The sequence below is a fragment of the Macrobrachium rosenbergii genome, chromosome 46, assembly GCF_040412425.1.
Source record: "Macrobrachium rosenbergii isolate ZJJX-2024 chromosome 46, ASM4041242v1, whole genome shotgun sequence".
Classification (NCBI taxonomy): Eukaryota; Metazoa; Arthropoda; class Malacostraca; order Decapoda; family Palaemonidae; genus Macrobrachium; species Macrobrachium rosenbergii.
This window is the reverse complement of record NC_089786.1, coordinates 17,106,340-17,131,339: the sequence shown is the minus strand read 5'-3', so window position 1 is coordinate 17,131,339 and position 25,000 is coordinate 17,106,340. Positions and strand designations below refer to the sequence as shown.

General features: G+C 36.0%; 1 protein-coding gene across 1 annotated transcript in view; it reads right to left on the bottom strand.

Annotated features, from left to right (window-relative positions):
• The window catches only part of LOC136830252 (R-spondin-1-like), a 351,908-nt gene that overhangs the window by 203,725 nt on the left and 123,183 nt on the right, over nt 1-25,000 (bottom strand). The window contains exon 2 of the mRNA XM_067089609.1: nt 22,563-23,471. Within this exon, the coding sequence (XP_066945710.1) occupies nt 22,563-22,650 (88 nt within the window). The 5' untranslated portion in view covers nt 22,651-23,471. The remainder of the gene's footprint in view (nt 1-22,562; nt 23,472-25,000) is intronic.

The window sequence follows — 25,000 nt, the reverse complement described above, 5'->3', positions numbered from 1 at the left end:
CCTTCCTTTCCTTTCTTTAATCAATTCATGACCAAAAGTGTATGCAAGGAAGTTTTGTTGTACTGTAAATGCTGTTTTTTAGCCTTTTGTTCACGTGTTTATGTACACTTGTCAGTCAGCTTGGTTAAGGCGATCGTTTGATAAATTATTTCAAATTCTGTAAATATATGAAGAAGACATTGCATTTTATACATAAAGATTCATATTTGTATTTATGATGTATGTTGTTAAGTATCCCGTAATGTAAGTTTACAGATAATTATATTCCAGATTCTTTGTCAATTTAGATCTAATTTTATTAGCGCGTTTCCTTAAATTTTTAGCTCCTTTTTGATCATCCGTTGTTACATATAACATTGGGCGAAATATATAGTAAATATACATGGATGTCGGTCATACTTCCATTTTAGTTTCAAAATTACTAAAGTTGCATCTAGTCTTATCTATTCATCTACCCTTTACCGGTTGCATTTAAATATCCATCCATTCTTTGAGAAACTCATCTATTCTTTATTCATTATCCTGTCTTCTTTTGCCTAAAATGTGGGCTGCATGCTTTAATTTCTTTTCCGTGTTCTCTCACTTCGGATGATTCATCTCAAATACTGATGAAGAACTGCAGAGCTGATGAAGAACCTGCGGGACTGATGAAGCACCTATAGAACTGATGAAGTACCCGTAGCATTGATGAAGCACTTTAAAACCCATTTGCCCAGCTTGAACAGCTTTGTAAAGTAACACAGACCATTCCAGTCGGTCGAACGTAGCAGATAAACCAGAGGAAAAAAGTACAAACCTCTAACTGGCGCCTTCGATATCATCTAGCCAATTGCAATGCGTGCAAGCCAATGCCTGGCAGACCAAGTCGGTCTGGGAGATGCATCAACAAAACCAGGTTTTTTTTCTCCTCCTCCTTCCTCTCCTCTTCTTCTTCTTCTTCTTCTTCGTCCTCCTGAGCCGGGAGATCAATCATGAGCTAATATCCCAGAACGTCGATACTTAAACCAGGTCCCTTTGTAATTAGTCGCCCTAATCGGAGAGGTTTCCGAAAGCATTCAGGATCGAGTCCAGAGCGATATCCTGAAATTCGAAGAGATGGATCGCTTTGTTCCATGCGAGGGCCTCCTGCGCCTCCTCCGGGTGTTAATCAGATGGACCTCGAAGGATTCCTCCAGGACGGATGATTAGGGGAAAAGGATACTCTTGATAAGCGTCGATAAACACCTCTTAGTGCGAGAGATAAAAGCCTCCGATTGTGTTATCGGTTATCTAATGGGGCTCGGCTTAGTGGATCTTGTCTCTAAGCGGTAATAGAACAGAGATATTAGCGCGTATTAAGAGAGAGAGAGAGAGAGAGAGAGAGAGAGAGAGAGAGAGAGAGCTTTCTGCGATTATACTGTAAGGAAGGCAATGAGTCGAATCGTGCCTAATCACTCTATTAAATTCTAATCAAAACACGAACTAATTTTCGGAGACCTGCAGTGGAAAAAGCTGGCCTTGTTGATATATCACGTATCTATATAAAAGAATGATTTAGTATTGTCTACATACAAATAAGAAATACCTCCTCCAGAAAAAGAAAAGACAGAGAATACTCATTGCGACCTCTTTAGATCCTCACAACGACGAACATCTAAGTTGATTTACTATATCTCGAAGTCTTTTGATAAAGCGATTACTGTTGTAAGATAGTCTACAATTTTAATACCGCTAAGGCCGACTGAATGAGCAACCTTTTTCTAACCCAAACGCGATAGAAACAAGAAAAAGGAACTGGAAGCAAAATCAACTGACCTTGACACAGAAGTAAACACCAGACTAACGTTAAAAGACAGAAAACTTTTAGTGGTGTAATAAAGAGGAACAGTTGTAATCCATGCAATCACGTTGACGCCAGCCAGAATTCCGGAAGACACAGCTAACAACTTAGCTTGTTGCAGGTAATAATATTCCCTATTATGAAATCTGTTAGTCTGTTTTTTGGTGCCTTTTCAAATTCTTCACAAGACGCAAGCCTGAAATTGCATGTTATCTAACTGAATGATTGATTGATTGCAAGCTCTCTGGCGTTACAGCCACCAAGGTCAGTGATATCGCAGTGCCTCTTGAGAAAAGGTCTGAATGTCTTTAGGTCCTCTGAGTTTCAGAAAGCTCATTTTTTTAGTTTCAGAACAAGAAAGAACACTAACTGAATGTGGAATCACGCGATCACGTTGCTTCTCGCTAAAGCTTTTCTCGCCTTGAGTACCAAACGCCACATCTTTCCCAGGTATTGCAGCAGTAGAAAAGAAGGAAACCAGAGTGCTCTGAGACCGCATAAATCCGTTGCTCTACCTCACCCTCAGTTCCTTATCTAGATCTGCATCTGTCCAACATTCTGAATACGTGTTAGCGGTCACAAGGCTCACCTTTGGTGAAATGTTCATGAAAATCTAGACATTACTTTTTGCATATATTAGTTAATTAATTAGAAAAACAAAAACGGGCTCCGAACCAAAAGCTACAGCTGTCGCAGATGAAAAGAAAAAGCGTAAGGACAATGACTAAGTATTGAAATATTTCCAAATGAAAGGCATATGTATACATATATATGCACGTATATATCTCAGCTTCTCTTTTCAGAATGAAGTTATTTGCCTTATGATTGTATAATATATATATATATATATATATATATATATATATATATATATATATATATATATATATATATATATATATATATATATATAAATGTATAGAATCCACTGATTACTTTTCACCAGATACGTATGTGATTGTAATAAACATTAGTAGTTATTACATTAATTGGTGATTACAATTTTATGTAATGTATATGTATGTATATACTGTAGACATATATATATATATATATATATATATATATATATATATATATATATATATATATATATATATATATATATATATATATATATATATATATATAATATACTCTAAATATAAATAATGTATATCTATATATAAATTATTATATATATTTGTTTGACAAATGCCCATGTATGTTTTCATGTGTGTGCGTGTGTACCACTACGCGCTATGATAATAGTAGGCGTAGCAAGTGTAGCAGTGATGATATAAGCAGAAGTAAAAATAACGGCATTTTTATATGTTCTGATTTCTGTATCAATAACTTCATAGCTCCTACCTGAGAAGGAATCTCAAGTACATTATGTAACAATTAAATAGCATCATGCCCCGACAAAAACTCTACACAACGAAACGAAGCCTTTTTATAGCTATGACTTCATTAAGATCCTCCAGTCGAAAAGGAATAAAAATCCAAGTAGAAAAAAAGACGTCATAATAAATCCACAATTATAAAAAAAAAAAAAAAATAAAAATTGTTCTGAGGCTTGTTTTATTATTCAACAGACGACGCGGTTCATCCCACATACATCATATAAGGAACCATTACCTACCAGACCTAGATGCTAGATGCCAGCACTTCTATACCGTCCTTGCAACACCGGGGTTCACCGGTGCAGAGGGCTGTCGCTTCCGTAACACCACCGGGAAGAGCTTCCTTGTGGCACATCCAGAATTAGGAGGCCCTTCGTCAGAAGCTCAGCAGCTTCAATCCACGTAGGGAACTTCGTGTTCGCTTTATTGAGGTTTCACGTCCGCTAAAGTTTTTGGCTGGTCTGCATGCATGCCCACACCCCCACCCCCGAGTCTCCCAAGCCCTCTGCCCTCTCCTTGCCTAAGTGTCTACTCCTTAAATCTCTCTCTCTCCCTCTCTCTCTCTCCTTCTCTCTCTTCATTTTAGACCAGTGCCAATACCTCACCGTTCTCCACTCATCTTGACCATATCCCGTCAAAATGTCAGAGGGACAGCTTCGCCCCTCTCTCTCTCTCTCTCTCTCTCTCTCTCTCTCTCTCTCTCTCTCTCTCTCTCTCTCTCTCTCTCTTCACACTGACAGGAATGCGTGCGAGCTGATTTTATTGATCCATACGATAGTGTCTGCACTGTGTGTAATGTGTGTGTGTGTGTAATATATATATATATATATATATATATATATATATATATATATATATATATATATATATATATATATATATATATATATATATATATATATATATATATATATATATATATATATATATATATATATGTATATGTGTGTGTGTGTGTGTGTGTGTTTGTTTATGTGCGTTTGTCATATATACATAATTTGAGTGATCTGAATGTATAGTTTACTGCGATAATAGCTCTCTCTCTCTCTCTCTCTCTCTCTCTCTCTCTCTCTCTCTCTCTCTCTCTCTCTCTGGCTGACCAGTCCACCCCGGAGCACCTCATTTCCCAGGCTTGGTATCTCTCGTGGTCAGGAATAAATCTTCATGATGGTAAACCACTGACAGAAGACGTAAGATAGTATCTAGGAACTTATACGACAGCCAATACAACTTGATGAGCTGCGTGGCGCTCGAGTGTCGAGGTAGTTATCATTCACCTGGCATCCGTTTTTATTGGCATTTTAGAATTTCTCTTTTGGACATATAGCCCCCTCCCCCCCACTTCCTTCTCTCTCTCTCTCTCTCTCTCTCTCTCTCTCTCTCTCTCTCTCTCTCTCTCTCTCTCTCTCTAATGTAGAGATTGAAGTAGAGGGTGGGACAGTAGCATAAGTTTTATAGATTTAGTTTTTGCTGTATTTGCATATATTTACGGTAGTTAAGTTACAGTTTTTATATATATACATAATGTGTATATATTATATATACACATTTTTATGTCTTTTGTATTTCTTAGGCTTTTAGTTAAATACGTGCTCACGCGAAATGCCACTCACGTTACATTATAAGGTTCCATGCAATCATTAGCGAGTGATAAGCTTACCAGATTACACAAAAATAAAAAATATTGCAGTGCCTCTTCAGATACTGGCACCAGTTAATCCCCTTACCGACCTCTGTTTATCATTTCGGATGAAACCTCGGTAAACATTCAGCAATAACTAATGCGCCTGAAAGTTGTTTAGATTATTTCAGTTTAAGATTGCTAAGCATTAAGCAATAATTCTCGTGGAAAGGAAGTTTTAGATTCTCGGTGCAAAATTCCTAAATAATAAGACAATGGGCTTTAAAATATAGTTCTGTAGTGGGCTCTATTTTTGCCTATTTCTTTTATTTTGTTTATTTTTTCTTATTTTCATTTCCTATGTCCTTTTGTTTTGCAAGTGTTTAGTTTTAGTTTTCTGCAGAAGAAAACTATTGAGATGGCTTTTTGTCTGTCCGTCCGCCCGCCCTCAGATCTTAAAAACTACTAAGGCTAGAGGGCTGCAAATTGGTACGTTGATCATCCATCCTCCGCTTATCAAATATACCAAATTGCAGCGCCCTAACCTCAGTAGTTTTTTTTATTATTGAGGGTTAAAGTCAGCCTTGATTGTGCGTCTGCCGCCGCTATAGGTGCCACCAACGCAGGCCACCACCGTGCTGTGGCTGAAAGTTTCAGGGGCCGCGGCTGAGTTTCATGGACCATGGCTGAGAGTTTCATGCAGCATTATACGCTGTACAGAAAACTCGTCGCATTTATTACTTGTTTAATGTGATCTTCAGTAACCTGTCATTAATATGCTATTTCGTTTTTCATGGGGTCTGGAATGAGATGGATTATTTATTGATTTGTTCGTTTCCATCGATATTTCCCTATCCATTTATTTCTGTATATGGCTTAAACCTTAACTAGTTACATATTTTTATTGTAATTTCTGGAATAAGAGGTCATATTATTTTTTTAGTATTGGTTTGTAGACATTTTTTTTTTCGTTTTATGGGTTTTTGGAATCTGCTGACTATTTATAGTTTTTTAAAATTATTATGGGTTATAGAATACGCTGTGTTATTCAGCCTTGTTATGTATTTTCATATTTATGAATGTTGTTTTTATCTTTATTTATATATTTGCATCTTTATTTATATATTTGCATTAAAGTGCTGTGTATGTTTATTTTTACGAGATTAGAAATAACTATTATTATCTCTTGTCAGTTTTATGACCTGAGGTATAAGTAGCCTTATTCAAATGTCTCCTTTCATTTTTGAAAACAGCCTTCCTTATCCATTACTTTTTCATATAAGAAAAAGTGTCATGTCTTGTAACTTTTCCAGAGGGGGATGAATGAACAACAGTGAAATATGATGGAATTCACTGAATGAAGCAGTTGATATAAATACACATAACTTTTAGGGCTATAAATGTGTCAGTAGGTCTTGAGAAACACTGTAGTAGCATTGCATGTTTCCATCCCTTGAATGTGCGCTTTGACTCTGTGAATGGCTCTGTGCTGTTATTATTATTATTATTATTATTATTATTATTATTATTATTATCATTATTATTATACACGCATACATGATACATACATATATTATGTATCAATTCGATTTATAAGGAATAAAAGCTCAAAAACGGACTATTATTTTCCAAATCCAAAATATCACTTCTGTTTTTCTTCCTCCTTTTTATATTCAAACATTCTTATTTCTATCACCTTCGTCCTTTTTTTTTTTTTTTAATTGTTTTGACTTCATCATCCCATTTTACCTCTAGTCCCCGTCCCATTCTCTTTCTCCGTGTATTTTCTTCTCATTCTCTCTCCTCCTCTGCGCCCTTGCTTTAACCGTCGTCAGAAAAAGCATTAGTCTGGTTAAGGTAACTGATTCACTGTTGATAGAACACTTGCTTGCATGTTTTTTGAAGCAACGCCGATTTTGAGAGAGCAGGCCATTAATATGCACCGTTTAGTCACACGCTTAATGAACTCTTAGAAATTAAGACAAATTATAATTACCTTCGTCTGCTTCTATGGTATGTAAGAAGGAAGAGAGAGAGAGAGAGAGAGAGAGAGAGAGAGAGAGAGAGAGAGAGAGAGAGAGAGAGAGAGAGAGAGAGCAAACTCCTAAGATGGAGTCTTTTATTTTTCTCTTGGGGAACTTGCTCTACGTTTCTTCCTTTTCAAGATTCATTACGAATATAATTTTTTTTATATTTACGTATTTCCGTGTGCTGTACGGCCTTTATTTTCTGTTTTTTATTCATTCAAATTTTTATTTTTCAATTTTGTCGGATCATTATTTTCTAAAGTTTTTAACTATTTTTTTTTAATTAAAGTTTATAACTATTTTTTTTTTTATTATTAAACTTGTTTTTGCACTTCATCAGACCTTTCGCTGCATCCCATGACCTTTCGAAAGGAATTCATTTATGCCGTTTCAAGACTTGAGCAAATTTTTACGAGCTGGCGAAATAAATCCAGATATCCACGAGCTGGCGAATTAAATCTTATACCCCTATATGTGCCTTACATTTCAAAAAAGAAAAGTATGTAAAATAGATTGGTTTTATTTATGAAGTCGTTTATAGATATGATTCTTGAACTATGTTTTTTTCCAAAAAAAAAAAAAAAAACTCGCGTTTCAGCATTGAACACTATCTTTTGAAAGGTGCGTTTAGGTCTGTATATGAACGGTGTTTTTACCTATATATGCAAGAAATCGTAACTATGAAAGTGACCGCAGAGCCTTGAAGGGAACACGGAAGTACTGAGAAGATCATGACGCCTCGATCTGTGATCGCAAGTCTAGTGCGTTGCAAGATGGCAATGAGAGGAAAAGAAGCACCGATAATACTTCAAATATTTTGTCAATTCATGGAAACCGAGAGCCTCAGATTAATTATTCTAGACATTTGCTATACTTAAGTACATAACTAATAAGGCGTTTACCTCCTATAACCGAGTGGCAATACATTGCAGATACTTATTGGCATTAAATCCAGTAAGCTCAGACGCTCCTGAGTAAGACTGGCGGAAATGTAATAAAATCTACGGTAATTGCTCTACTATTATAAAACTGCTAGTGAGCCTTTTCTGAGCAAATGTGTTTTCATTTTTTGTTTTTTTTAAAGAAGCATAAGAAATGTAGATTTTTTTGCAGAAATTAAGTCGTATAGATAAAGAGTTCATGTTTTTGGTTTCTTCTTGTTCATTTATAGGTAGCTGTCACAACTAGAAACATCTGCTTCTAAGTCTATTTCTAAATGTGATCGACAGCACGCAACTAGATGAGCAAAATGGACATAAAACGTCACATTCGTTTCAAAGATTGACTAATAAAATGCAGTAAGTATAACAAAATTAACATCAAATTTCTTATCAGTTGCAACAATTGACCAAAATATTTCACGCCTAAAACCTCATTATCTCATATTCAGTCAGTTTTAACACGGACTAAAACGAATGGTTCATGATCGACATTATCATTAACTAAATTCACCTCAGTTTCAGCAGTTAGCAGACAAAAATCCAACAGTAGGGTCCAGAATCAAAGCAAATTCCAACAACTGATTAACAAAACGCTTCATGATTAACCGAATCGTTATCTAATTTCAAGCCATTTTCGGCAATTGACCGAGAGAATGCAACACGATCAACAAGAGCAACAATAGAAAGCCCATCAATAACGGACAAGGAAAATATAAATACTGCAAACGCTATCGCTGAGAACATCTTCACTTATGACATTTCAGCGACTTGTTTTCGCTGGCGCGACATCTCCCGATAGTTTGTTTACATTGGGCTCGTTCGATACGCCCATGGATGCCACTTAAGGGAATGCGATGCGAGATATTTACTGTTATTGTTTTGATCATCATTATTATTCCTTTTCTTTTTTGAGCTATCATCTGTTCAGGTGGTAGTAGGTAAGGCAGTGGGCTATGATATCTATGAAGAACTTAGTAAACTGAATATTAAACTTAAAGAATTATTCCATTTAAAAAATCTTAATTGTAACAAATGGGTCCCAGTCATCTTCAGTTTTCAATAGATTATAGGCCATGGTAAGCCACAGTTATTCAATAGCATTAAGGCTTCAGTAATCGTTTTTGGTATCAAGTACCAGGCATCGGTAAAATTATTTTTTGAATACTTGATTTGTGCCCTATGAGAATTTTTCTCTGAGAATTAGACCACAAGACACATCAGTGTCGCCATAAAGCATTAGATCGCAGAATAGCCAATTTGATACAGTTGGGAAACGTTGAAGAATCAGGCCTCAAATATGTGATAGAAAAAACATTTAATGGAAATCCACGAGAAAACCAGAATAAATAAAGAGTCTAGTCATTGTGCAACCAATAAAGCAAACAGATTAGATCATAATATGCCAAGTATATTCTCATGAATAGGGGTCCTCATTCAGTCATGCATAAGGTGTTTAACCATGCATGAAATCCTTAAAAAGATACAATCGAAAATAGGCAGAGAAAGAGGAGGATGGAGAGAAAGGATGACAGACAAAGATGGACAGGAAAGTTCATGCGGGTTTTGATACAAATAACAGTTAGCTGATGTTACTGCGTAATGATGATGATGATGGTAATGATAGCATTATTTAAAAAGAAATTTACAGTTTCAAGAAATTATATTGATGCTAAAAAAAGAATAAGAAAAGAAACAATGCATTAAACTAATTAGTGCTCTTCAGAAATTATATTAAGGAAGGTCTTCAACACATTATCTCCAACCACACGGAAAAACGAAGATAATGACTAAATATATAGATGCGCTGAAGAGAGAGAGAGAGAGAAAGAAGAGAGAACATATAAAGCAATTAGCATAAATATCCCGCCAACGTAGACATTCTCCATCTTCTAAATTTCTCTCGCAATCATTAGTCTCGTTATCAAAACAGCGGAGGACATCAAGTAGCCGCGCATGCTCAGTCGCCCCATCTTGCCTGAGCGCAGTCATAAATTCTCACTGTCAGCTTTTGTGCTCCTTGATGTACAAGCGCGCTGGCTGGCGCAGACGGCCGGTAATCCAACTCTCCGGTGCACAGAGGACGATGCTCGCACTGCTTATCGTGCAAGTCTAACACACGCATGATCACGCCATTGATAGCTTTACAAGTCCGTCTGATAATTATTAAAGCGTGCTGTACTTTACGAGGTTTTTCAGGGGGAGGGGTAAAGAGCGCTGTTCTTTACGAGTTTTTTCAGGGGGAGGGATATGGAGGGTTGTTCTTTACGAGGTTTTTCAGAGGGAGGGATATAGAGGGCTGTTCTTTACGAGGTTTTTTCAGGGGGTAGGCTAAGGAGTGCTGTTCTTTAGAAGTATTTTCTAAGGGGGAGAGGGTAAGAAGTGCTGTTCTTTACGAGGTTTTTCAGGGGGAGGGTTAAGGAGAGCTGTTCTTTACGAGGTTTTTCAGGGGGGAGGGATATGGAAGGCTGTTCTTTACGGTTTTTTTTTTTTTCAGGGGGTAGGCTATGGAGTGCTGTTCTCTAGAAGTATTTTTTGAAGGGGGAGAAGGTAAGAAGTGTTATTCTTTACGAGTTTTTTTTTTTCCAGGAGAGGGGTAAGGAGTGCTGTTCTTTGCGAGTTTTTTTGAAGGGGATGAACTAAAGGGTGCTGTTTTTTAGGAATATCTTGTAAAGAGGAGAGGGTAAAAAGTGCGGTTCTTGACGTTTGTTCTAAAAGGGAGGGAGAAAGATTATTTTTTTTTATTATGATGATAAAGGGAATGGGTTACGGGTTTCAAGGGGAAGGCAGCGACTAAGGATGCTGTTCTTTACAAGCACTTCTTAAGGGCGGGAGACGTATTCATTGGCTAAAGGAGTCTGTTGAATGGGACTATGGGTTGCATTGTAGAGGAGGGCGGGGGGAGCGTGCTTTAAAATATCTGTTTAAGGCTTTTTAGTGGTTACACTCGAAGGTGTAAATAGTGTTAAGGGCAGATTCTGAATGGATTGTAGGGGTTCAGTTATTTTATTCTACTGCACTGATGACTGCAATTCTTTGATTTCATTAACGTTCTTGAAAAAATCTATATTCTTGTTTCTTAAGAGCTTTAGAGAAATTTATGCATATATGTTGGCAAAAGTTGCAAGTAATTATTGCTTCTTTCAACGACGTTAGGAGAAGGAACAGTTTCCACCGGTGTTTGTTTGCCAGATTGTGAGTTTAAACATCTTGAGAATGATTGAGCTGAATTTTATTAGAATGAAAAATATCCAAAGATGTGTATTTGTTTTCCTTTACTTCGATTTCAGTCTTTCTTGCTTTTATATTCTGTCTCTTCTTCTTCCCACTCTTCTTCCTCTTCATGAATTCTTCGAGGCTCTCGGTTTTTTAGAAGCAAAAGTTGAATATTTCAACTTGAAGCATATATGAAGCAATTAGTTTACCGTTTTTCGAAGCTAACTTTACCTTTACCGGAGGAATGAACAAAAGTAAAAGCATTGACATTCTGTTTGCAATGTATATTTTTTGAATTGAAAATCTAAAGCACCGCTTAAATATCCCCAGCATAGCTTCAACTGTTCCCTCCAGAATTTGCAAAGATGACAGAGGAGGAAGATCTCCCTAACTTTAATGTGTCCAGGGATGACTAATAATTCATTGAATACTTATTCCGGATCCAGTACTATCGGCTATGGACGAAGTCGGCCACCGACGAACCTTACTTTTCCGGACAAGGATACCCACCCAGCTATTAATATTAATAGCCAGGGGGCGGAGCGGTCTCCCCCACAAAACACCGGGAAGTAAGGTACTATAATGTGTCCCTGGAACTTTGTGGCTTTAGTCAAGCAGAGCAGCCGGATTCATAAGAAGCCACTCTGACAGCACAATTATGTTGCTCATTGCCAAATGTCATCCATTTTCTTTTCTGCCACTGATGTAACTCATGTAGCTCACATCCCGTGTTTCTTTCCACATTGTATATTCATTGAGTGTCACGAAGTTTAACATTGAAAATAGATCCAGAACTTGCAAAGATGAAAGTACAGGGAGAACATATTCTTCCATGCGTCAACGGAGGGCTCGATAAGCAGGGTCTGATAGCCTGCGCTGTGACTGTTTTCCCGTCGAATAGAAGTTATTACCAATTTCTTTTCAAAATTCATCAGACTATCTTGTTTATTTCACGGTTTTATCAGTCAATACCAGGGTTCTCTTCCATCTATCTTTCCAGTTTCGTATGATGGCATTTATTCCTTGGAAGCTGATGATAATAACGTCGTTGAAAAGCAAATGGTATGAAAAGCTTTATTTTTTTTATTCTCTTACTTTTCTTTGATGTAAAGAACTTGCGTGTTCTTACGACGCATAACTTTAGCAAACTTTTGATTTTTCACGACAAAGAAAACAGTGAATGTTACAAAGAACCGCTATAACCGGTAAGTTATAGAAAATTTCTGAGCATATGTGGAGTATCAATGAATACACTTACCTGAAGAACGAAAATGACCAAATCTAATTAAATTAAATTGTTTTCAGTCAGTCAGGCAGGCGAGCTCGAAAATAAATCGCTAGTCTTGGTCTCTCACATATACGACTTTGGAATCAAACCTATCCCAATGTATCCTAACTTTAATCAAACTATAATTGAATAATAGACGCAGAAAGGGGCTTACCTGTGAAATATCCAAAATATGCAAAAGATCTGAAGTAAAATAAACGTGCCATATCTTTCTTCAGTTGATAAGCTTGTTTCGGATACTAATCAGAGTACACAGTCATTGCGCCAGATTACAAAATAGAATCAATCAGTTGATATCAATTTCAGCGAATAAACTCGAGGGGTAACAAACAGAAAGTCTAAGATAATATTACAGTGATGAACAAGATTGAATGGACACTGTTTGTGGAGAGAAATACCAAGGGACGTCGATGATCGTGCGCCCCAAGAGTAGAGATCTGAGTTCAAGTCAGGTTATTTTGGTGGGCAGAATTTTCTTCTACTTTTCTTAATATAGCAGAATCTTAAGTGCCAGTGTGTGATCATGTACACAGAATCCAGAGGCAACATGAAACTGCTAGTAAGTCTTATGCATACTACAATGACCTTTCAGATCTAATAGACGGACAGAATGATAGAAGAAATGGATTAGTTTTCGATTAACAATTTGCAGACTAACGGGGAGCGATAATAATCGCAGTTATGTTTGCATGTGAAAGAGAGAGAGAGAGAGAGAGAGAGAGAGAGAGAGAGAGAGAGAGAGAGAGAGAGAGAGAGAGAGAGAGAGAGAGAGAGAGAGAGAACATTAATTCCAGAAACAATTTACAGATTCGTATATCCACCAAGAGTGTGTGTGTGTGAGAAAGAGAGAGAGAGAGAGAGAGAGAGAATGAGAGAATTATTAAGGTCATAACACAGGCGAACGTATAATCGAAGTCCGCCATTGGGAGGAACACACGCGATAAATATGTTATGTCTGCCTCCATATTTACCCGAATAAATCGGACGTTGGGTGGGGTCCTCCTTAAGATGTTTATTTGCATAAATATACCGAGCATTGGATGAGCATTCGCTGGCTCTCTATCTCTCTCCCCATTGTTGATTAATTGATTAAAACAATAAAAGAAGGAATAAACGTTGATTGTACGGATTGGCAGAACGTGAAGTTCTACAAATGGATACTTAAACAGACTTTGCAGATGCATACATACACACTCACACACATATTTACATACATACACACATACAGTATGTATGTATATATATATATATATATATATATATATATATATATATATATATATATATATATATGTATATATGTATATGTATATATATATATATATATATATATATATATATATATATATATATATATATATATATATATATATATATATATATATTATATTATTCATATATTATATTTATATTCATTTATATATATATTATATATATATAATATATATATATATATATATATATATATATATTATATATATATATATTTATATATATATATATATATATATATATATATATATATATATATATATATATATATATATATATTATATATATTTTAGCGTGTGTCTGTTTTGCTGAGTATATTTAACCTTCTTTTTTTGTAAATAAGACACCTGCAACTTAGGGATACAAAATTATGTACTAATTGTAAATTAAGAAGTAAGACGGGAGCAGATTAAAACACTTTAAAAACTGATAGAACTTATATAAGCAATAGAATTTTTTGTCAGATGGGCGCACACTTTGGCTTATCGTACCTTCCAGACAGTGCGGTCGGATTGCCATATCCTGTGCCATGCATGTACATACATTCATTTATATATATATATATATATATATATATATATATATATATATATATATATATATATATATATATATATATATATATATATATATATATATATATATATATATATATATATATATATATATATATATATATATATATATATATATATATATATATATATATATATATATATATATATATATATATATATATATATATATATATATATATATATATATATATATATATATATATATATATATATATTGCCAGGAACCGTTGGGCTAACATCTGGCATCACCCCTCTCAAAGGAGAATGCCTATACACATGTGTATATATATGTATGTACACATAAATATAAAGACATATAAATAAACACACACAATCACATGCATTCTTTTTTTCTTACCATAGGCATTCTCCTTTAAGAGAAATGGTGCCAGAAGTTAACCCTACGGTTCCTATAACAAGTCTTTTGAGATGAGATTGCTAGCCTCATTCCTTCCATAACAAAGGCTGCGACCACCAGAGGTACCAAATATCCCTCTTAGGTCAACTTGAGGTGCCTATCCACCCGTCCTCGTCGAGGAATCGAACCTGGGTCATCGTGCTTGGTATCGAGGATGCTAACGTCATATATATTTTTGTACACATACATGTATGTGTTTGTTTGTGTGCGTGTGTAGGCAGATATATAGATGTAGAAATCGGTACATGAGGTCATTTAAAAATCATTTTACCTGTGCTTTAATCAGGGCAAGAAATACGAGTCTGGTCTAAACTTAAATTTACTGGGCAAATTTATTCTGTGAGAATCATCAGTTCCTCTCTGTGGTCTAAAACGGATAAAGACTAGGGTTACATTTTTTGCAAAAAAAAAAAAAAAAAAAAAAAAAAAAAATTCCATTAATTTTCTGTTTTTCAAGTTATATACAAATGGCAGATTTTCTGCTGCTCACGTAATAAACTGCCATATAATTCGAAATAATTTTTCACTAGATTTTTGTACAATAAACTATGATTTAGTAATAGAATTAAAATGTCTCATTTCTTATAATATAGGAACGAATTGCATAATATCTATAAATAGCTGTTTTCCCGCTTAAAAGAATCACCGTTCTGGCTGCACTTTCCGTTCACGAATTTCATTTCTTTATCATAAAGTAAAAAATGTATTACACTTTAGTTTCAGTTTTAGGCAACTTTTCTTATGTTCATAATCTATTTTCCCGCTTTGGGTTTATCTGTCAATCTGTACGTTCATCTTGCCAGTTTCCTCTCTGTCTTTTCTTACATACTTCTTTTCTTATCCTCTAAGCCCCATCCTCTCTCTCTCTCTCTCTCTCTCTCTCTCTCTCTCTCTCTCTCTCTCTCATCTCTCGCATCCAATCTCCTTTCTTTTCTCTTGTATATTTTTCCCGTTCATCCATCACGCCTCTTATCACCTAAAGTCATCTTGCATTCGCCATTATTAGCGAGCTGGCTCTTGTGTGGATTCCCTGTCGAAATTAACTGAATTTGTTGCAGAAACACTTGTACTGCATTCTGCCAAAGAAGATAAACTGAGCTAGTTGCGAAAACAATTTTTGTATTGCATATATGCAACAAGGAGAATATATGAATTCGTTACGGAAAAGTTCTTGTCCTGCTTGTGTGGAAGAATGAAATAAACACTTCTCGTAGTGAATATATTTTGCTACAAGGAAATTAATGGAATTCGTTGCACCACTCTCTTGCACTAAACAAAATGAGTACTTTCGGCTGATGTCTTGTAAAATTAAATTGCACTGCATTCTCAACTTAATGTTAATAAGGAATTTTGGCTTACAAGAAAATATCCTATACTGCTTTTGCAACAACGATATTAATTGAATATGTTGCACAAAACTTACTTCAGTGCATGTATGTCAAGAACATCCACTTCATTTGCTGAACAAATAACTGGAAAGTTAAGTAAATTTATTGCATAAAACTTTTTACCCTGTAGATACTACAGGACAATTAAATGAATTATTGTAAGTAACATTCTTGTCTATCTAACAGCAACAGTGAAGTTAACGAAGGTGTAGCAAGAAACACCTGTAAAAGAGAAGTTCATTTTTATAACTCCTCGCAATTCGTGTGTAATTAGGGAATTCAGTGAATGTTTTTTCTTAGGTGGTTATTGTTCTGCTTGTGCAACAAGAAAAAATTTAATATATAATCAAGGAAAACCTCATTGCCTGTATATACATATTAAAGTGATGGTTATTGCATCCTATACGCAACGTGTGCTTTTGTCTCTTGTATGACACTTGTAACGTTTAAAGCTTTTCTTGGGACAATTACGCGCCAGATAAAACTTTTCATCATCTAAAAGAACGAATAAAAGAAAAGCATTGCTCTTATGTGCCACACTTGAAATACAATCCTGGAATGAATACGCAGCAAGAGAAACATTAGTCAAGAATGCAACTCTTGAATGAGGTCGTCAGAATTGGAAGAATAAACAAGACAAAAGCAGTTTGAAGAGAAACTTTTTTGGAGTAGCAGTTGCCAACAGTAACATTTATAAAGGGAAGGACAATTACTGTTTTTTACCGGAAAGGTTTTCTGTATGTATTAAAGTAAAATATTTCAGCGAAAAACCACCATATAGATAAAACACACATCTGTTTTTTATTTTTAAATCGCATTTAACGTTTTGCCGTTTGAGTAAGCACAAAAGTAGGCCTTTCGTTAGTAATAAGCGTAGCACAACGACTGAACTAATGAAAAACAGAGCAAAAACAAACAAGAAAAACCAGCAAATACCACGAAAATTGCGAGGTGGTTTAAACACCATATCGCATTAATGGCAAGATCATTAAATAAGGCCGTAAATTTTGATTGGAGTGTCATTGCGAAAACAATTCTTGCCAAAAGCCCTCGCATAAACCGCAAGGACGAGAGACGCGCTGTGACTCGTAATGGAGTTTTAGAATAAAAACAATTTCTTTTATCTCGAAATCTTTGCTTATTTTTATGCCTGCGAGAGGCAGGGTGGAAAAGGCAATTTATTAAGGGTGGCGTCCTACCGTGCTAATTGAATGTCAGGGCTTCGCTTGCAAATGCAGTCTCTCCGCTTTGCCTTCGGACGCTCCGAGAAGGCGAGGAACAGCACTGTCTTTGTTGGCGTGAGTACCGGTTTCTTCAAGATGGAGAAAAGATGGGCGTTTGCTGCCTACGGGTTCTGGAATCGGGGTGATCAACGTGCTCTTGATGAGTCTATGGTGGTTTCTCAAGATTGAGAAAATAGGGACATTTGCTGATAATGAGGTTGGGGTCAGGAAATCAACGTGTTCTTAATGGGTCTATAGTGGTTTTCAAAGTGGGGGAAGGATGAGCATTTACGTTTAAGAAAAAAGATGGTGATTATGAATTATGGTAATACTGACTTTGATGGTGTGAGGAACCAGGCTTGTTCTTGATGAGTCTGAAGCTGGGTTGCCAAAATGGAAAAGGGATGAGTGTTATCATTAGGGGGATAAGACTGTCAATAGAAGTAAATGAAATGACGATGACAAAGTATGCCTGGGATGCTAGACGTGTCCTTTGCGAACCTGTCCTATTTTACCGTATTTTGGGAGGATAGATGTTTGAGGTTTTTGGAAGAAGACTGAATGAGATTGACGGGAATAACAGGGATTATTTTTGCCAGATGTGTGCTTGTGGGTTTGCAGTTGCTTTTCGATGCTGAGATATGGTTTTATATTCAGTGGAGAAGCCCGAAAAGTGACTGATATAATAATGAACACAACTGAAGTGGGACTCGATGGGTACTTGATTGGTTTACCTGAATTACTCAGGTTTTTGAGTGTTGTTACGAATCCGCTGGTTTTGCTCATGTTGTCTCCCTGTGTGCTTTGCGGGCTTACTATCCGTTCTAAGTTCTTCGTTGGAGGGGTGGTAGAGCTGTCGCCTAGCACGCTGTTGGCCCAGCGTTCGACTCTCCTACCGGCTAATGAAGAATTAGGGGAATTTATTTCTGGTGATAGAAATTCATTTCTCGTCATAATGTGGTTCGGATCCCACAATAAGCTGTAGGTCCCATTGCTAGGTAACCAATTGGTTCTCAACCACGTAAAATAAATCTAATCCTTCGGGCTCAGCCCTAGGAGAGCTGTTAATCAGCTCAGTGGTCTGGTTAAACTAAGATATACCTAAATATCCATGCTTCTTTGGAGCCTCCCCTCGGCCCCTCCTGCTTTGCTTTCTTCCTTTTAGTTTTCATCCGTTCCCTTTAGTATCATTTTTCTCAGCTGTTTTACTTCTTTAATATTCCCTTGCTCAGTTTTCAGTTCCCCTACAGCAAATTCTACAGGAGAGTCTTTTGATGTTATGCTAATGTAAAGTGATTATTATTATTATATTTCTGTCACAACAGAATTTATGAACTACCTAAAACCTGGCTACATAACGTAAAACCATTATCAATTTAGTATTTAAATATAGACAAAAATAGTTCAAAAATGATATGTATCAAATACTTCATTTTTATGTTATAATACAATTGCAGAATTTGAAAAACTACGCGTACAGTTTTTTTTTTTTTTTTTGTGGCAGTAGTTGAGGTGGTTTTTTTTTCAAAATAAGATATATATGTATATCAGGCAAGGACATCCAAAAGAGTAAAAACAGCGTATTCTAATGGCTTTTTTAGGCAAATTTGGGTGAAAACAGCCTTTTGATACCAACTGGGACCGTGATCCAGTCAGGGACGCCTTGGTGAGCTCTCCAATTTCGGTTTCCTACCAATAGATGGCGCATGTAGATAAAGTTCCCCTTCTGATCCCCCAGTACCACCGTCCAGCGTGTACTCACCAAGTAATGACCAAGGGAAGACCCATAAAGAGCCTTTGTTACCCAATAAATGTAATTATTTTAGCACCACAATGCATTTTACGAGATTGGCTCAGCTACTGTTTTCTCATTAACCCGTTTTTCTCGTTCGCTAATAACGAAGCAGTGGGCTGTCCGAAGGCCTTACCGCTCTCGCAGATAATCCGCCAGAATACCCCTATTAGCGATTATGATGCCAACTCTAACCATTACTCTATAAGACTTCTCTGACTCATGGCAATATATCAGTCTGTTGGGATTACCACCTCTCTCTCTCTCTCTCTCTCTCTCTCTCTCTCTCTCTCTCTCTCTCTCTCTCTCTCTCTCTCATGTTCTTAGACTGGTCACCAGTTACGCGACTTGCTGCCTATCCATCATTTTCGTCAGTTGTTCGCCATTAACGAGATCATCTCTAAATCTCTCCCATACGAGCCCATTATATTCAGCCATGCCCCAGGTACGAGTCTCTCTCTCTCTCTCTCCAGATGGTTATTAGTAACGAGGTTTACCATTCCTCTCTCTCTCTCTCTCTCTCACTACGTCCATTCTTTGCAACCGGAACCTAAGTGCAAGATTCTCTCTCTCTCTCTCTCTCTCTCTCTCTCTCTCTCTCTCTCTCTCTCTCTCTCTCATTTCCTGCAGCCTGTCCCTGGTTACGAGAAAGAATTCGCCTTCAGTCAAAGGCTAATAACATGGTGCTCATCTATTTGTTTTGTGCTGTGTAATCCGCTTTAGTTCTTACACATGGAAGCAGATAGAATAAAGCTGTGGTTGCTTATTTATGTAATTGGTTTTGTTTTTATTATTGTTTTCAATCGATTATTTATTATTTTTCAAATCTGTCAGACAAATAGATGATACACTATTACGTGCAATTATTATTCTTATAGTTACACTTCTTAGTTCCAGCTCTTGCATTTTAATAATTTACTGAAATTTTTATCTATTTTTTAATTTAATTTATTTTTTCTTTTTTAGTAAGTGAGATCTCTTCCTGTATCTCCCTTCACCACCTCTTACTTCTTTCTATTGAACACTGTGTATTTTGGTAGATTGAATTTCAAGTCAATGGCCCCTGTGTGCTTGTTCCATGCGAATAGAGTTCGTTTTATAAGCCTTCTCACCTTCAGGGGATGGCCGAGAACGTGTTGATCTTCCAGTTCTTAGCAAGTCATTTTGGCTGAGATTTATAATATTATGCCCTTCTCCACCCTGGCTGTGACCCTTCACAGTGGGCTAGTTTCCAGGTATTTAATTCACGGCTTAGGTCAACAAAGGCTCAGTGGATTTTTTTTCCAGTGAATTTGCTAAGTCGTTTTCTCCCCACCCAGGATCGAGCTCGTAAGCCTTACTGATAGCCACAGGACCACGAGGAGCTTATTATTATTATTATTATTATTATTATTATTATTATTATTATTATTATTATTATTATTATTATTATTAAACGCTCCTTGTTTAATAGATATAAGAACGAATAAAATCTCAATCGTGGACAAATACGTAATAAAAATCTATCCGACGCATCATCCCGTTATTAAGATTTTATGCTTACATGAAGTTATTCACTTTTGTTAGTTTCTACAGTATGTAAGAGTTGAACGTTTATGACTGACAGATTTCATTTTTGCTTTATTTTTCTCTGCAGCAACTTCGTGCATACTTTTTTTTTTTTATAGAGTATCCATGTTTGGTTCATCCTCTCTCTCTCTCTCTCTCTCTCTCTCTCTCTCTCTCTCTCTCTCTCTCTCTCTCTCTCTCTCATACACATAAACGCACACTCTGATAACTAAACATTCTAGTAATTATGAAAAGATTAACGAAGCAAGAATTACTGTTAGCCTCCTAAAAAAAAGCAATACAAAAAGCAGCAGACTGTTCTTAAGGATAAAATTCGTTCCTAAGATTAAATTGTGAATTTGTGGATGTGCAATAAAACAGCAATTTCAAGAACAGGTTATTTTTCATTAGCGTTTTCCTGACATCGCGTCTTTTAGGTGGGGAACAATGTTGAGCCGGACAAGCAGATAACACCAGAGGGAGATTTGCTCACATAAAATGCAAATCCGGTTCGAAACCGAGCTTCTGAAAACGAGCAGTTTAATTATAACCATGAACTTGGAAAGAATTTGTTGAAAAATATTTGGATATTATATTTCGATGTCATAAACTCTATGTTAATATTTCGTCAGGTTCGGGAGCATGGCAAGAACCTTTAGAATCCAATGTTCATGATCCACTATCGATAATACAAACCTCTCGTAATATCATGGACACTGAAATGAATGAAAAAATCAATTTGATTTTCTTACTGTAAGTACTGACTCTTAGATCCCAGCGCTTCGCCTTTTGCCTAGATTCTATACTCTATTCTATTCTCCGTAAATGATGAAATTTTTATAAAGATCTTTTGAACTCGTGCTCATCTCTCATTGTCCATCTGAAAACTAGAAACAAAATATTCTAAGGAAACTTAGACGCTAAAGCAGTAAACAAAATTAGAATTGCTGTTTTTTTTCACATTGATAGTGAGAGTTGAGCAGGTCTCGAAAGCTTTGTATAAATTTTATGTTTGATACATAATTTCCTTACTTAATGATATCATGAGAAATAAAATGACAGTGATTATAATAACCTCCGTCATTTTTATCACCATCACCGCATCATCATTAAAAACGATTAAGCCTTTTTATTTTTTCCTAAGGCTATGGCAAGTGGGACTTATTACAAACAATGAACGCCAGAAGGGACTAGTTTTATTGCGGCATGCGGACGGATATGTATTTTATTAGCGCCCTGTTACTTCGTTATTCATCGTCGTGACAGACGAATGGCTCAAAAACAAATCGATTTGCATGGCTAGAGATTTATGGCTTGACTTCAATGCAGTTTAAATCTAAGAATCCTTTTACTTTCGCTGGTTAGAGGCGTGGATGAGAAAATCATAAAGAAATTTACTTATATAAGTACGCACAATTTTTTCCAGCGACTACCCAGTTTAACTGATATATAATGAATAAGAAATTAAACGGCTACCTTGTCAAAATGAAAACTACTGGTAAAATAGACAAAGGTTTCCATAATTCAAATAAGCAAAAAGTTCATTTCAGAGCGTGTCCAAATTAATTGAGAAAGAGATGAGGAAGCAGATATACATGCAAATTCCAAATGAAAATTACTGCACAAAATAGAATGTTAATTGAGCAACGAGAAACACGCACATGTCTATCAGGAGAAGAAAGAACAAGTTCAAAAGAGCCAAGAAAACCAACGAACTCGCCTCACAGGCGATAAACCTGCTATAAAAGTAAACAAATCACCACGCCATCTATTGACTCGAGTTGCCACAAAGGAAACTCCACCGCTCAAGCAAAAATTAAAATGAAAAAACAAACATCCGAAGCTAATTTATAACCCGAACCTAATCTCTTGGCGGGAATCGCGGAAAAATACCGCCAAAGCCAGACCCAGAGAATGGCTGATTTATCACCCGAACTGGCTATAACGACCGGCGGATGAGCCAAGCCGTGTAAAGAGCGAAAATATTGATTTATGCTAATGCCGGTGCCTATACAAGAGTGAAAATATTGACATATGTTAATGGCATACCTGGCAATAAGACGTCATTGGAGATTTGCTGATCGGTGTGGAGCCCCAGCAGAAAATAGTTCATCAAGAGGACTTGGACAGCCACCATCTTGAAGGGGGGGAGAAGGGTTGAAGTTTCTGCGCAGGCGCGTAGAAGCTGAAGAGATTTACATTTTTCACTTGTTACGAACGCTCAAGTTTCTTAATGTTAAATGTCATCACATTTTCACTTTCATTAGTGACTACGTCTCTTGCTTTTAAGAGTTTCTTTGTTCAGTTCAGTCCGAATACCTCCTTTTTTCTTCTGTCCTTAAAACCACTCATCTTACGTGCTCGATATGTTTCTGTCCACATTTTAAGTCAATTTCCACTCGGATTCTTCCCAGTTTTCATTCACCTAGGCCTTATCCAGTTCACCCTTTTCAAAGATTTTTGTTCGCAACCTCATAGTTGTGAATTCATTGAGAAGTATATTTAAATCAGTTTTGGGGGCCATTTTCATCTTTTTCTTATGAACACATAATCAATTATTTCTATTTTTTTCTTAACTGCCCAGGATTTATGATTATTTTCAAAAATAAAATCCACCTGCTTATTTTCGTATAACGTTTTCTTTCATATTTGCTGTAATTAATTCAGTATGTGATTTAGACCTTACTGATGATAATGAAAGTTACGAACTTTAGTTTGAAAGACTAAGAATAGTCCAAAGCTAAAATAACCCGCATTTGTAATCGATAAATACGCGGGTTTATTTTTCCTTATTGTTTCCGTAATTGGCTCTTCAATCTACCAGGCACCACAGAAAGAAAAGACGCCCATAAAGCTAGATTTCAATCGCTTAACTATACCTTAGTTAAGCGACTAAGATTTGCATATGGATGCTTATCTTGCCTCTTCTCTACTCTTCAGCCTGCTGCAGCTTATTACCTGAAAGAAAGAGAAAACACTTTTGTAAGTGAATTTTCATCTTGTTAATGCACACACGTTACAGACGTCCTGATAAGGGTTAGCCTGCTGCGTCATTATAAATAAAAGAAGCAAGAAAGAGCGAAACACAAATGTTTAAGGCAGTCTTTTATACATTTCAGTTTATTTTTAAATTGTGTGTGTGTGTGTGTGTGTGCGTGTGTTTATGTGTGTGTGTTATGTAAAGAAATCCTGTTCCTCAAGAAACTCATACCTGTTCATAAGTGGTAATGATTAAGTTATAAGTAAGTGTAATTTGATTTTTTGCATAGCTTTCTCTCTCTCTCTCTCTCTCTCTCTCTCTCTCTCTCTCTCTCTCTCTCTATATATGTATGTATGTATGTATGTATGTATGTATGTATGTATGTATATGTATATATATATATATATATATATATATATATATATATATATATATATATATATATATATATATATATATATGTATATAGTGTGTGTGTGTCTACAGATATAGACAAATAAATAGACAGATAAAAAAGAAAGAGAGAGAGAGAGAGAGAGAGAGAGAGAGAGAGAGAGAGAGAGAGAGAGAGAGATGAATACAAGAAAAGGCCTCTTTATTTGATATATTATTCATGTATACACTGAATATGTAAAGCAGCGACAAGTAAATCATTATGAAAGTTACTGAATACGTAACCAAATTATCACTGAGAAATAAAGTAGAATGAGTGTAAAGAAAAATTTTTCATGCATCGAAGCCTGAAATCGGTGTTTATGACCATTTTATGAATATTTTTATTTTTGTTTTAAATTATTTTGCAAACATTCGGCTTTGTTTAACGTTTCTTCTCTCTGTCCGCTGTTTTCATTTTCCGCTAATTTTTAACATTACATTTTCATATTTCTTTTTCCTTTCGAATTATCTTCCAAGGTGTAGCCACCTACTGTTATTGTCTTTTTTTTTATTAGGACTTGTTTTTCATATAACTTTTTTAGTATGAAAACATGTATATAACCTTATCCACTACTTTGCATTTTTATTACTTTTGTTAATCAGCTTTTCATTTTCGTACAATGCCCCGAAATTTCCTTCCGCGCAGAGATGATCTTTTAAACGTCTTCCCTGGCTATCTGTGTGAGAGACATCAACGGTATCTTAAGAAGTGATCCTCTACCCCAACTACAAGGGAGGAGGCCATCCACGGTACACGATGTCCTCTCTCTCTCTCTCTCTCTCTCTCTCTCTCTCTCTCTCTCTCTCTCTCTCTCTCTCTCTCTCTCTTATAGCAAACTTCCAAGAGGATGTATTTTTGGATAGGTCACCAGATTTGTCCTGTAGACCATAGGTATAATGCTGCTTACTTTTCATCAGTTATTTTCCTTCTCCCAAGTTAGCTTATACCTTCTCAGATATTGCGGATGTAATCATAAAAGTAAAGAATAAAGTTACAGACATTCGTGCACAATTTATGCGACAACAATTATTTTCAATTGGGAAACTGCTAGCATATATATATATATTATTT